This window comes from Hemitrygon akajei, unplaced genomic scaffold, assembly GCF_048418815.1.
Source record: "Hemitrygon akajei unplaced genomic scaffold, sHemAka1.3 Scf000045, whole genome shotgun sequence".
Lineage (NCBI taxonomy): Eukaryota > Metazoa > Chordata > Chondrichthyes > Myliobatiformes > Dasyatidae > Hemitrygon > Hemitrygon akajei.
The window spans coordinates 5,750,976-5,766,837 of NW_027331931.1; the positions used below are offsets into that span (position 1 = coordinate 5,750,976).

General features: G+C 44.8%; 1 protein-coding gene across 1 annotated transcript in view; it reads right to left on the reverse strand.

Moving 5' to 3' along the window:
• Positions 1-5,309: 5,309 nt before the first annotated feature.
• The window catches only part of LOC140720596 (uncharacterized), a 44,450-nt gene continuing 33,897 nt past the window's right edge, over positions 5,310-15,862 (reverse strand). Inside the window, exons 2-3 of the mRNA XM_073035428.1 lie at positions 11,336-12,563; positions 5,310-5,330 (exon numbers count right to left, since the gene is read on the reverse strand). Coding sequence (XP_072891529.1) covers positions 5,310-5,330; positions 11,336-12,563 — 1,249 coding nt within the window. The remainder of the gene's footprint in view (positions 5,331-11,335; positions 12,564-15,862) is intronic.

A 15,862-nucleotide genomic window follows, 5' to 3' on the forward strand; every position in this document is an offset into this window, starting at 1 on the left:
AACTATTTCCTACCTTCCTTTGTACAGGTATGTAATGTCTAAAGGACCAGTGTTTGAGTAAATGAGACTCACCAAACTTTCTCCTGACTGAATCACTGGAATCTCCGAGTCAGATGGGTTCTCTCCAGTTGATGCTCTCAATCCTCAGGCTGGTTCACTTGTTGCTGTTCCCTCATCTTCAGTCGTGGTTTGCCTCCAGTTGGGGTTTTTCTTCAAATAAATCTCTCACCACAGGTCTAACTTTAACCAGAGAGACAATGAAGCACATTAATAATGAAAAGGAGAACCAAACATTTCTGCGTAATGTTACTAAGAACAAAACTCACTGAAATTTAAACACTGAAGGCAGATTTAATTATCTCAGTGAACAATCTTTTATTGTCCCTCACATGTCACAGACGATATGGGATAAGAAGGAGCCATCATTCTGTCATGGTAAGACATAAGACACAGGAACAGAATTAGGTGATTCAATCCATCTGGTCTGCCCACCATTCAACCAGGGCTGATTTTCATTCCAACACCATATTCCTGTCTTCCTCCTGTAACCCTGAAGCTACTCAGCAATCATGAATATATTAATCTCTGTCATAAATATACCCAAATGGCAGCCTCAATCAACTTCTGCGGCAACAAATTCCACAGATCAGACATCTTTTAGCCAAAAAATTCTTCTCATCTCAGTTTTAAAGGGAAGCATCTTTATTCTGAAACTGTGCTGTAAGATCACAGACTCTGCGTCTAATGGAAACATCCTCACCATGTCCACTGTATCCAGGCTTTTCAGCATTCAGTAGGTTTAATTAACCATACATCTCCCACCACCCCCACCGTCCCTCTGAACTCCATTGAGCACAGGTCCAGAACCATCAGAGACTTGCAGAGACTCCAACGGAGGCCTACAAACTATCACAGCCATTTTCATTTCCAGGTTAAAACAGGTCCATTTCATGAAATATAAACCAAGAAATAAAAAGAAACTGGAATTACCAGAAACACTCAGCAGGTAAGGAACAGCTTACAATACAATTCAATTAATAACATTTCATCAGAATGACTTCAAACATTTTTAGTTTTTAGTGTAGATCTCCAGCACAGCTACCTGATTTCCACTGTGTGACAGTGAGGGGGGGGGGTGGATTTCCAAACACAGTTTGAACACCAAACTCAGGGTCTATTTCTACTGTTTAAACACGGAACAGCCCATTTACTCACAGCCGAGACAAAACACATCTCCAAACCTCCCAAATGGTTGCTCTCCTCCCGTTAACATTTATCACTTCCAAAATACAATATTTTCTATTCGTATAGATGTGATAATAATTTATGTAAAGATTCAAGCTTCTTTAATTTTTTATATATTTAAAGACTAAACAGGATCTGTAAAGGTCTAACCATGTAACAACCGACGTGTGAGGATATTGTGAGTATCGACACTCACAGGTACACTTCCTGTCCAACCATTTCTCCGAGAGAAACGGTACAAGGCAGATTTGCCAACCTACAGCTTTTGAGACTAATATTCACCAATATTCATGGCTTTAGCAATAGTTCATCAGACGTTCTTTTTTCATACTTGATTACTTGGTTCCAATTTAGGGGCTAAAAGTGTAAAAAATGAATTGCTTTATTTCTGTTATTTTTATACCTCTGAGGAACACTGCTAAGCGCTGCGGGCCCTGCCGTCTGCTCCGACTCAGTCGTATTAGTGAGGCTACATCTGTGGTGGTCCGTGGATTACTCGCTAAGCCTAAAGTACATTTTTCTCACTAAAAAGCCTTTGACTTCTAAGCAAACAAAGTTATTTTACTTGCTTGATAATTATATTCTATGATAATCAGTTAAGTGCAACTGTGTAATACTTTGTCATATTATTAAATTAAGTATTATATGTTTAATTGTACCAGATATACACTGAAATGTAGTGAGAGGCTATAACCTTGTTAATGTCTTAGCTATCACTATATTTCTGTGGAGCTCTGGAATTCATATATTTCTTTCATCTTGGTTTACTGCTTGACGTTACAAGAAGCCCTATATATGTCACACCCAATTTGTGTACCTGCTCATTACACGAATGGGGCAAGGAAGTTGTTCAGTACATGAAAGGCGCAGGTACACAAATTGGGTGTCACAAACTAAGGGTGATTGATACGTTCGTGGCCTAAGGTGGAAGGATTCAATTTTACAAAACCTAGCAATTTTCAATTATCTGAAACAGAAATACCACAAAAGTTATTAATTTCAAACTTTCTGCATAATCACTCAAAGAGTTGAACTACACGTGCAGGTACCGAGCGCTGTATAACTTCAGGTCGCGAACTTATCAATCAACCAACCTCCTCCCCCCGGACAGATCCGGCAGCTAAAAAATTGCCACTGCACCCCTGCTCCAGCCGTCCGGTAGAGCTCGGACCCGGCTCTTTCCCAATGCAACCGGCCCACATTTACACAACACCGGGATCATTCCCTACTCACCCCTGCTCGAATCAGAGAACCGCCAAACAGCTGCAGTCGGCACCGCGCATGCGTTCACAGGCGTTTCTCCGCAGCGCCATCGGTGGCCGGAGGTCTGCTCCTCGTTGCCGAGGCCGGAGGTCCGCAGAGCGCCACCAGTGGCGGGAGATCCACACAGCGCCACCAGTGGCCGGAGATCCGCACAGCGCCACCAGTGGCCGGAGGCCGGAGGGACAACGGAGAGGAAAATGACAAACACGACAAAGTCTGCAGATCCTGGAAATCCAAAGCAACACAAACAAAATGCTGGCCGAACACAGCAGGCCGGGTAGCAACAGGAATGGAAATCGGAATGAAAATGTTTGGACACCGGGAAGTCCCGCTCGGAGCGGATAGTTCAAAGGTTAGTTTATTATTAAAGCAGATATCCGTAAACAACTGAGTTTTTTTTTTCTTCTCCAGAGAACCACGAAACAAAGAAAGAGCATGAAAGTCGTTCACAGGGAAAAATCAAACCTACCCCACCCCCCGGATCAAGAAGTACGGGATCCCAATCTTCAAACCCCAAAAACCACACCTCCCGCACAAAAGGGAACAATAATATCGACCCCCGATAAGAACACTCCTACCCCGCACAACTGCGGAGGAGCTGGTGTCACCAGTGTAGAGGCGGCCGCATCGGGAGCAGCGGACACAACAGGTGACCCCGGAAGATTGACAGGTGAAGTGTCGCCTCACCTGGAAGGATGTTTGAACAATGGAGAGAGATCGACCGTCCGGCCCTTTCACTCTGATACCCCGAACTCCACAGCAAATCCGTCCAAACGAATCTGGGTGAACTTTAATGACCAATAAATATAATTCCTCTCAGCGATCAGCTGTCTGAATGATTCCCTGACTCTGAGAGGAAGGGGTATCTATGGTCCACACTGTCAGGGTGTTGAGTTTACCAGGAGACAAAGACTGCAGGGACGAGAGGTTTTCTGTTGAGTAATACACTGTGTGTGGACCCCGCTGGCAATTCTGGTGTTGTGACCCGAATCGAGACAAACACCACGCTGCCCACTCCACCAACAACACGGCACAGCCGGACACATAACAGGGGACTTTACATCCCACAACACTGGATTCAGTGATGAAACCCGTCATTAATGTTGTTGTCCCACTGAAAAGTCCATTAAGGTGCTTTTAAATGCCAGTGCTCTCCCACAGGTGACGTCACACAGCTCCTCCCTCCACGCGCCTGACGTCACAAACGGGCTCCCCACACCGGGATCTGTCCTCACGTGCGCGGTGTCTTACGTCACCCACGCGCTGCTGTGCTCGAGCTTTATCGGTTTAACGGCTGGGCTAATAATCACGTGACCAGCCCCTTCCCCCACCGCTGTCAACAGAGGAGTCAGGAGCTGCGCTATTCCCATTGGTGCGGAGCGATGTCAATCACTGGTTACAACCAGTCGCGGAGGCGGACAAGCCGAGTGGGCGTTACCCCGCTGAGTCCGTCTCCCGCTCGAGCGCCGACCGCCTCATCAGAGCGGAGAAAACCTCAAAGTAAATGTCCGCTTTCTGATTTATTTCCATTTCCCTCCGAGGGAAGTTGGGGCGTTTGTGAAGCGTCTCCCGCGGCCGGAGTCTGATGTGTCGCTGAGAGGTAGAAGGAGACCGCTCGGCCCGTCGGTTTGATGCCGGTCCCCCGGGGAGGGGGGATTTTATTGAAAGGATGAAGATGGTGAGAGAGGGGGCGGACAGGATGTTTGTCCCGGTCGGGACAGGAGGGGCTCATCTGTGGAAATGTCTGAGCCCACGGTGGTGTCGAGCGGAGGGATTCACCACATTGGGGGGCAAACACCGGCAGACTGTTGCCCTGCAAGCGGGGCCAATGGTCCGGGCAAAGTGACAATTATTTGTGCTTTGTTGAGATTGTACCTGGAATATGGTGTAAAATCCCGCTCCCCATACTAACACGGGTTATACAGACCAAATAACAAACTGCCGGAGGAACTCAGTGGGTCGGGCAGCATCTGTGGAGGGAAATGGACCGTCAACATTTCGGGCCGAGACCCTCCCACTGGACTGAGAGTGGACGGGAAATAGTCAGAGAAAAGAGGTGAGGGGTGGGGATGGGGTAAGAGCTGGTGAGTGAGAGGTGGATCCAGGTGAGGGGGGAGGTGGGAAGGTGGAAATAGTGACAGGGGTGGGAGATGAGTGGTTGGGGCAACACGGGGCTGCAGAAGATGGAAATTAATTCCATAGAGGATTAACAAAGAGTTTAGAGAGTATTTGTTATAGAGAGTGCAATGACGATTCACCAGACTGATCCCTGGAGTGGTGGGGTCATCATATGAAGAAAGATCAAATGCGATAACCCTTTCATTTAGAGAATCGAGGACTGAGAGGTGAACACATTGAAATGCACAACATCATTACCGGTTGAACCAGGGATCCCAGTCTCTGAAACAGGGATGGACTGTCCGGGACTTAGATGAGGGGAAATGTCTCCATTCCGAGGGTGGTGAATGTCTTTAAATCCCCACCACAGAGGGCGGTGAAGACTCGGTGATCGTCCTCACGTAAAACAGAGGGCGGCAGATGTGTGGAGACCGAAGGGATCGAGGAAATGAGGATCGGGCAGAAACATGTGGCTGAGATGGGAGAGCATCCGCCACCTTGCTGATGGTTAGAGGGGCTGAATGGCCTCCTGCTGTTTCTCACTTGATGTTTCAGTCTTCCTGTCCAGCAAGGCTCCGGAGGAATGTGAATAGAAATGAGTGTTTATAAACACAGAACTGATTTAAATGAAATGAGAACATTTCCTGTTTGGGTCTGAATTATGTTTTGGACCGGGATGGGAATTAAGCCGGTGACTCTGTGACCTGGAGGTGGAGTGAAAGGGATCGGGGAAGATATGGTGTGGAAAAATAAACATGTATCTGGGGTAAATATGGAATAATGTGGGGAATGTGGTGGATGGGTCGGGCAGCGTGTGAGGGGCAAGGAGCAGAGTCACCGGTTCAGGAGGGAAACCCTCCACCCGTCACCTGATCCCGTTTCCCATTCATGTTATTTTGCAGATCTGCAGCATCTGCGGGTCACTGCTCTCCGTGTACGTGTAGCTTCATCTTTCGCCCGTTCAGACAAGTCAGTGAGATCCGGATCTGTCACGTCCTCTCGTTGTGGGTGGACAATGTTTTTTTCTCTGCAATAGTTTCTGCATGTTTCATTCCACTGTTTTGAGGTGCTGAAGTGCAGCCGATGTTTCTGGGTGTCTGACCCGTTCATGTGAGAATTTAGCCATTTGTATTTATCTGAGCTTCTCATAAATGTGTAAAGTTTAGTTCAGCTTCACTTCAGAATTTCCAAAGCAACACGCAGTCAGTCAAATTGCTCCACACAATTAAAATAGCTTATTACATTTTTTTTCTATTTTTGTACTATATATATGTATATTCTTATTTTAAATCACAATTGTTAATAACTATTGTTATGAATTGGGTTCTACTGCTACTGCAGGGACAACAAATTTCATGTCATATGCCGGTGCTATTAAACCTGATTCTTATATTGATATGGGAGACCCACCACCGGTCAACTGATCCCAGTTACCGCAGATTGTAATGTGAGATTGAAGCATTTTCCATATATTTGCTTTCCACAGAAATGACAACAGTTCAGTTTCCTTCTGAGCTTCTAGAGCAGAAGCTCAGTCTGTCTAATATTTCCACACAATTAAAATGGGAAATTTGTTTATTATCATCATGTACTGAGCTACAGTGAAAATCTTGCCTGATGTACCATCCACACAGATGGATACATTTCAACAGTACATTGAGCTGATATACAACAAAATAATCACTGTAACAAAGCATTATGGCTGCAGAGAAAGTGCAGTGCAGTTAGACATATGGTGCAGGGTCACGTCAAGTTACATTGTGAGGTTGAGTCCATTTTATCATTCATTTGGCTTATAACTGCAGACAGGAAGCCGTCCTTTAGCCTGGTGTTACGCGCTTTAATGCTTTTGTATCTCTTCCCCGATGGGGGAGCGGGTTTGCAGCAAGAATGTCCAGGTAATGAGGTTCTTTGAGTACATGGCCGGCTTTTCCAAGGGCGGGGAAGTGTAGGAAGAGTCCATGGAGTGGAGGCTTGTTTCTCTGATGTTCTCTGCTCTCCAAAGTTATCTGCAGTTCCTTGCAGTCATGGGCAGAGAAGTAGCCATACAAAGGCGTGAAGTATCGACAAGGAGCTCAGAGACCTCGGCCTTCACCCTGCCTTGTGTAGCTGGATCCTGGACTTCCTGTCAGATCGCCAGCAGGAAGTAAGAGTGGGCTCCATCTCCTCTGTCTCTCTGACCCTCAGCACACATACCCCACAGGGTTGTCACTTTGGCCCCCTTCTTTACTCTCTGTGCACCCATGACTTGTGTTGCCACCCATAGCTCCAATCTGCTAATTAAATTTTGCTGACAGCACTACATTGATTGGCCTAATCTCAAATACTGATAACAATCAATCAAATGCCTTCTGACCAGGCTCGGTCCAAACAAACTTTTCACCCTTCTTCAGGAGATTGGTCAGAGGAAGAGTGATAGCAACAAAGTTCTTACAGAACTTACAATAATATCCATCCATTCCCAGAAACATTCTAAAAGCCTTCTTAGCAGTCAGAATAGGAACTTGAGAAATTGCCTGGACTTTTGCCCGAACAGAAGCTAACTTGCTTTGACCTACAACATAGCCAAGACAGGTCACACTGGCATGGCCAAATTCACTCTTAGCCAAGTTAACTGTAAGGTTGTCCTAGGAAAGCCTGTCAAATAGCTTTTCTACTGCAGAGTTATGCTCTTCCCAAGTGCCACTCCCTGTAACTAAGTCATCAATATAGGTATCTGTGTGTTCTAACCCTCGAATTACAAAATCAATCATTCTCTGGGATGTTCCTGGAGCATTTTTCCTTCCAAAAGGCAAAACATTGTATTCATACATCCCAGATGGTGTCACAAATGCAGAAATTTCTCTACCTCTGTCCGTCAATGGAACACACCAATACCCTTTCAACAGATCAATCTTTGTAAGAAATTAGCTTTTCCAGCCTTATCGATGCAATCATCCACCCTAGGGATAGGATAGGCATCTGTTTTTGTTACTGCATTTATCTTTCTATAATCAGTGCAAAATCTAACACTACAATCAGGTTTGGGCACAATAATGCAGGGTGACTCCAATCTCATTTTGAAGGCCTAATAATACCATTCTCCAGCATATACTCAATTCCCTGGTCAGCCAATTTACACTTTTCTACATTAATGCGCTTTGGGAGTTGTTTAATCTGTTTGGCTTGACCAACATCTACATCATGTTCTGCGACCGTGGTTTGCTTGGGAACATAAGGAAATAAATCTTTAAACTTCAGAATTAATTCCTTCAGCTGTTGTTGTTGCTTTGGCTGCAGATGAGACAACTTGTTAGCAATGTTTTCTGGAACAACCGAGTTCATTAGCCTAACTGGGACCATGTTTGGCTTGTGAAAAGTCTCAGACGAGTCAATTGTTTCATTCTCAGGGTTGCCAGTTTCATTTGTTTTGACAACAACACACACAGATGGTACCTGCTTGTCAAAAAAGGTTTTATCATATTTATGTGTACCACTTGTGTTAATTCAAGTCAGTTGGGTGTTTTAATAACATAATTCACATCATTAATTTGCGAGACTATTTCATACGGTCTATTGAATTTCGCCTGAAGTGGATTCATCAACGTAAGGCAAGCACCTTATCTCACACCTGGTATTTTCTTTCGCGAGCCCTGTTATCAAACCAACACTTCATTTTGTTTTGAGAAATCTCGCTAGACTACAGGCTTGGTGTAGTTTATTTTTGAACTTTAAAACAGTCTAACGAGTTAACATGTACATCCCCATCAATCCACCATTCCTTTTAACAAGGTCAAAGGTCACTCTGTGACCAAATACAAGTTCAAATGGAGTAAAGCCCAGTGATTCCTGTACTGACACTCTTTCTGTGGACAAAAGCAAATGTATTCCTTCATCCCAGTCTTTTCCATTTTCAACACAATATGTCTTAATCATTGTTTTGAGGGTAGAATGAAATCTATCTAAAGCCCCTTGTGATTCTGTATGGTACACAGATGATGCAATTTGTTTTGCTCCCAGTTCAGAAACTACCTGCTGGAATAATCCAGATGTAAAATTACATCCTTGATCAGACTGGATTTCTTAAGGCAAATCGAATAAAGTGAAAATCTTGGTAAGAGCCTTCGCCACAGTTTTAGCTTTAATATTTCTGAGAGGCATTGCCTCTGGGAATCTGGATGCAGTACACATAATAGTTAGCAGATACCGATGGCCAGCTTTAGTCTTTGGCAATGGGCCAACACAATCCACTATAACTTTGGAAAAGGGTTCACCGAATGCAGGTATAGTCCACTGGGGTGAGCTCATTAGGTTTACCCACAACTTGACAAGTGCCTTTTGGAAACTCTTATTCAGGGTAAACATAACTTTATGAGTTAAAGCAAACTGATCTGCTAATCCAGCAGATTCCTGCATAGTGGCAGCATCATTTCCATCTAAATACGTCTTTATGTCATCAGGGACGCACCTTCTGAATTCTTCAATTAAAACCAACTCTTTCAAGCTGTTAAAATCATCATTTACATGTTCAGATGTGCACCAGCGGTCAATGCACACAAATTTCTCATAAGCAAATTCCGTATGTCTGGTTCACAGATTTCTTCAAATTTCTAAACTTTTGCCTGTCTGCTTCTGGGACCAACTCGTAAGCTTTGAGCACAGCCTGTTTCACAATGTCATAATGTGTGGTGCGTGGCCATGTGGTTAAGGTGTTGAACATGCAATCTGAAAGTCATGAGTTCGAGCCTCAGCCGAGGCAGCGTGTGTGTCCTTGAGCAAAGCTCTGAACCACACACTGCTCCTGCACATTTATAGCCCAGTGGCAATGATTGGGGCAGCATAAATAAATAAATAATAAGCTGCTTCAGCAACTGTCAAAGCAGAATAGGCTTGCTAAGCCTTCCCCTTAATTACAGTTTGTAAGAGAATTTTCTTTCTGCTTTTCTGCCTCTCCAGCCTGAAACTGACTCTGCCTTTCCGGAGCCTCCATCTTTAATTTTTCTACTGGAGCTCAAGATCACTAGGTTTACTTTCCAGAAACAGCTCCAACTCCTCCACTTTAAATACACCCTCAGATACATAATGTTCAGCTATTACACTCTGCATCTGTGTCCTCCTTATTGTCAATTTCACCTTAGCAAGTATTAACGTTTTAGCAATACTCAACAACTCAATCCTTCTGGTGTCCTCTAATGCCTGAGAGGTTCACACTTCCAGATATCTATCAACATCCATTGCTGCTGGTTTTCCACACACAAATAAATCAAAAGGGATTTCCCCAATGAAATCGATAATAAATCAATCCTTAAATTTGTTCATATCCCAGACGCAGGTCCAATTTGTTACAAACCATAATGCTTTAGAAATGAACCAGCAGCAACAGACTACGCCCAGTGGCCACACATTTTAATTCCACATCCCATTCCCATTCTGATATGTCTATCCATGGCCTCCTCTACTGTCAAAATTAATCCAAACTCAGGTTGGAGGAACAACACCTTATATACCGGCTGGGTAGCCTCCAACCTGATGGGATGAACATTAACTTCTCTAACTTCCGTTAATGCCCCTCTTCCCCTTCTTACCCCATCACTGACATATTTAATTGCCTGTTTTCCATGTCTCTCTGGTGCTTCCCCTCCACCTTTCTTTCTCCCGAGGCCTCCTGTCCCATGATCCTTTCCCATCTCCAGCTCTGTATCACTTTCGCCAATCACCTTTCCAGCTCTTACCTTCATCCCACCCCCTCCGGTCTTCTCCTATCATTTCGCATTTCCCCTCCCCCCACTACTTTCAAATCTCTTACTATCTTTCCTTTCAGTTAGTCCTGACGAAGGGTCTCAGCCTGAAACATCAACAGTTCGTCTCCTTATAGATGCTGCCTGACCTGTGTTCCACCAGCATTTTGTGTGCGTTGTTTGAATTTCCAGCATCTGCAGATTACCTTGTGAGTGTTATGTGTATAAATGTGTATAAATATAACTCCCAAACTATTGAGCTCGGGGGAAACAAGGCTTGGAGTCTTGAGATGGTAAAGTATGAAAGTTCAGTTCAACCACAGAATAGGTGATGAGAGAGAGATATTTGTAATCCAGGGTAAATGTTGAGAGAAGGCAATTATGTTGTATTCCACAGGTTCCATGGTGGTAAAACGAGACAACAGTCACTGTAGATTTTATCTGTCATCCTTCCAAATCCACATACTAATTATCACCCGAAGTGACTTGTCATAATTGGTATCGTCTTAATGAATTACCACACCACAGCCAGGCAATGGTTAACACATAAGTGGTCTCCACAGGATACGCCAAATCAGATCCACTCCTATGGATCAAATGAGGTGACAACCACACATTCGATGTACGGTGAATCGATAATTAGCCCACCCTTGTGGGCAAAGGAAAGTTCCAAACAGTGACCCTTGGCCACTAGTTCCCTGGTTTCGATTCTTCCATTTTTCCTCCTTTGTCTCCGTCTGACTCTGAGTGTCTGTGTCCTCGGTTAAAACTAAACAAGCTGCACACGATGAAAACAAGCTGCAAGTCAGACTGATTTGCCTTCTTAATCTCTCACTCTCTCTTAAAATGACAGTCCACAGCAAACAAAACCTAGGGATTCATAACAATGGCTACTCCCCATTGTGAGCTGACAGGTGTGCCAGTAGGTGGGATGACGGAGTGAATCCTTTCCCACATTCTCAGCAGGTGAACGGCCTCTCTCTAGTGTGAACTCGCTGATGTCTCTGTAGGGTGAATGACTGAGTGAATCCCTTCCCACAGACTGAGCAGGTGAATGGCCTCTCCCCAGTGTGAACTCGCTGATGTATCAGTAGGGTAGATGGCTGAGTGAATCCCTTCCCACAGACTGAGCAGGTGAATGGCTTCTCCCCAGTGTGAACTCGCTGATGTACCAGTAGGGTGAATGACCGAGTGAATCCTTTCCCACAGACTGAGCAGGTGAATAGCTTCTCCCCAGTGTGAACTCGCTGGTGTCTCTGTAGGTGGGATAACTGAGTGAATCCCTTCCCACATTCTGAGCAGGTGAACGGCCTCTCCCCAGTGTGAACTCGCAGGTGATTCTGTAGGTGGGATGTATGAGTGAATCCCTTCCCACAGACTGAGCAGGTGAACGGCTTCTCCCCAGTGTAAACTCGCTGGTGTCTCTGTAGGTTAGCTAACCGAGTGAATCCCTTCCCACAGACTGAGCAGGTGAATGGCCTCTCCCCAGTGTGAACACGCTGGTGACTGTGTAGGTGAGATGAATGAGTGAATCTCTTCCCACAGACTGAGCAGGTGAACGGCTTCTCTCCAGTGTGAACTCGCTGATGACTCCGTAAGTCAGATGACCAAGTGAATCCTTTCCCACAGACTGAGCAGGTGAATGGCCTCTCCCCAGTGTGAACTCGCTGATGACTCTGTAGGGTGGAAGAGTCAGCGTATCTCTTCCCACATTCTGAGCAGGTGAATGGCTTCTCCCCAGTGTGAACTCGCTGATGTCTCTGTAGGCTGGATAAATTAGTGAATCTCTTCCCACAGACTGAGCAGGTGAATGGCTTCTCCCCAGAGTGATCTCGCTGATGTCTCTGTAGGCTGGATAAATTAGTGAATCTCTTCCCACAGACTGAGCAGGTGAACGGCTTCTCTCCAGTGTGAACTTGCTGATGTACCAGTAGGGCAGATGACTGAGTAAATCCTTTCCCACAGACTGAGCAGGTGAATGGCTTCTCCCCAGTGTGAGTTCGCTGGTGTCTCTGTAGGGTGGATGAGAAAGTGAATCTCTTCCCACATTCTGAGCAGGTGAATGCTTTTTCCCCAGTGTGAACTCGCTGATGACTCTGTAGTTGGGATAAATAAGTGAATCCCTTCCCACAGACTGAGCAGGTGAATGGCTTCTCCCCAGTGTGAACCCGCTGGTGAGCCATTAGGTCAGATGACTGAGTGAATCCTTCCCCACAAATTCAGCAGGTGACCAGCCTCTGCCCAGAGTGGTGTGAACTGACTGGTATGTCCACAGGTGGGAAGACCGACTGAACCTCTTTTCACACACAGAACAGATGAATGGCCTTGCCCAGTGTGAACTTGCTGATGTACCTTCAATTGTGATAACCGAGTGAATCCATTCCCACTGTCTGAGCAGGTGAACGGCCTTTCTCCTGTGTAAAATGCCGGGCTTGCTAGTTGGTCAGATGATAGAGTGAATCCCTCCCCACTGTCTGAGCAGGAAGGATCCCTTGCTCCACTTCTTAAATATCTAGACAGAGACAACAAAACTGGCGTGGTGTGTTTGAGCTTCCTGGAGACGAATTCCTTCTCATTTTTAACCTGTAAAAAGATTTACAAAATCCATCAATGGGTGTAGGACAACATTTCAGATGAGATCACTTGAGTTGCCATGGTTTGATCAGGCATCACACTGTCACAGTGAGGTTCAACGAAAGTTGGACAGAGAAATCATCTCCTGACCGGGCAGAATGCTGGTATCTGGAATGACCATCAATTCCCTGATGCTCTTCCTGTCTCTATAAGAATGGGGCATTTCTGCCATCTCCTGGCTCAGTTTGACTCTCTCCATTGGTATTATTCCCTGTTCCCACTGAGCTGCATGGGTTCCTCGCCCCACAGTAACTGAAACACTCTCACACAAATAGTTTTTCTTGACGTTCAGCTGGGATCTTCTTTTATGTATTATTAACTTAAAGTGCCACAGTTTTAACGCCATATAAAAAATTCCTGCTGAAATGACTGGTTGGTTCACACAGCTGTCAAAAGGGGTTAGAGTGAATTTTTGTATTATTTCAGGTTCTTGTCACAATCATAGAAAATTTCAACACAGAAACAGGCCCTTTGGGCCATCTAGTTTGTGCTGAACTATTTAAACAGCCCACTCCCACACCTCTACCATCCAGGTACCAACATAAACCTCTTAAATGTTGAAATCGAGCTCGCATGCACCACTTGTGCTGGCTGCTCATTCCACTGCTGGATAACCGTCTGTGTGAACAAGTTTCCCTCATGTTCCCCTTAACATTTCACCTTTCACCCTTAACCCATGGCCTCTGGTTGTCGTCCCATCCAATCTTCATGGAAAAAGCCAGCTTGCATTAACACTATCTGTGCCTCTCTATCACAATCAAATCTCCCCTCAATCTTCTGCATTCCAAGGAATAAAGTCCTGATTTGTTCAATCTTTCCTTATAACCCAAGTCCTCCAGACATGGCAACATCCTTGTGAATTTTCTCTGAAATCTCTGAACTTCTTTTACATCTTTCCTGTAGGTAGGTGACCAAAACTGCACACAATACTCCAAGTTAGGCCTCACCAATCTCTTCTAGAAGTCAACATAACATCCATCTATTGTTATCAGTACTTTGGTTCATGAAGGGCAATGGGCTGAAATCATTCTTTCCATCCCTATCTACCACTTTCAGTGAATTAAGGACTTGTATTCCCAGGTCCCTTTCTTCCACAACACTCCTCTGTGCCCGACCAGTCACTGTGAAAGACCTCCCTTGGTAGGTCATACCAAAGTGCAACAACTCACACTGGTCTGCATTAAGTTCCATTTTCCATTTCTAAAACCATTTTCCCACCTGGTCCAGATCACACTGCAAGCCATGATAGTCTTCTCGCAGTCCGCTAAACCCCCAGTCTTGTTGTCATCCACAAATTTGCTGATCCAGTTAACCACACTATCATCCAGATTACTGAAATACATGGCAAACAACAACAGATCCAGCACTGATTCCTGTGGCAACCACTAGACACAGGCCTCCAGTCAGAGAGGCAACCATCTGCTACCACATTCTGGCTTCTCCCAAAGACAGTGTCTCATCCAATTTACTATCTCATCTTGAATGCTGAGTGACTGAACCTTCTTGACCAACCTCCCATATGAGACTTTGTCAAGTGCCTTGCTAAAGTCCATGTAGACAACATCCACTGCCTTGCATTCATCCACTTTCCTGATAACTTCCTCGAGAGACTCTATAAGATTGGCCAGAGCCATGCTATCTATCCTTTATCAGTCCACACCTATCCAAATACTTACAGTATATACTTGGTTCCAACACCCACATTCCACCAACTTTCCCAGTTCTGATGTCAAGCTCACCAATGTATAATTTCCTAGTTTATTTTTACAGCCTTTCTTGAACAGCAGAACAACATTGTCTGTCCTCCAATCCTCCAGTACCTCACCCGTCACTAACGATGATTTAAATATCTGCGCTAAGGCCCCAATAATTTCTGCACTTGTCTTCCGCAGGGTCCTAGTGAACAACTTGTCAGGCCCTGGGGATTGATCCACACTGATTTGCCTCAAGACAGCAAACACCTCCACCTCTGTAATCTGTACAGGGTCCATGAAGTTGATGCAGCTTTGCCTCACTTCTATAGACTCTGTGTTCATCTCCTGAGTAAATACGGATGCAAAAAAAATCTCCCCAAGTCTATGTTATCCCTTCATATGGATTACCATTCTGATCTTCCAGAGAATTAATTTTTTCCCTTGCAATCTTTTTGCTCTTAACATATCTGCAGAATCCCTGACGATTCTCCTTCACCTTGTCTGGTGGGGCAACCTCATGCCTTCTTTTATTTCTTTCATAAGTGTTCACTTGAATTTCCTGTATTTCATAAGTACCTCATTTGTTCCTATCTGCCTGTACCTGGTATGCACCTCCTTTTTATTGATCTGGGAGAGGAAAGCCAAAGGGGTGATAGAGCTGCATGCGTGGAGGTGGGGGTAAGATAGATAGATAGATAGATAGATAGATACTTTATTCATCCCCATGGGGAAATTCAACATTTTTTCCAATGTCCCATACACTTGTTGTAGCAAAAACTCATTACATATAATACTTAACTCAGTAATAATATGATATGCATCTAAATCACTAACTCAAAAAGCATTAATAATAGCTTTAAAAAAAAAAGTTCTTAAGTTCTGGCAGTTGAATTGTAAAGCCTAATGGCATTGGGGAGTATTGACCTCTTCATCCTGTCTGAGGAGCATTGCATCGACAGTAACCTGTCGCTGAAACTGCTTCTCTGTCTCTGGATGGTGCTATGTAGAGGATGTTCAGGGTTTTCCATAATTGACCGTAGCCTACTCAGCGCCCTTCGCTCAGCTACCGATGTTAAACTCTCCAGTACTTTGCCCACGACAGAGCCCGCCTTCCTTACCAGCTTATTAAGACGTGAGGCGTCCTTCTTCTTAATGCTTCCTCCCCAACACGCCACCACAAAGAAGAGGGCG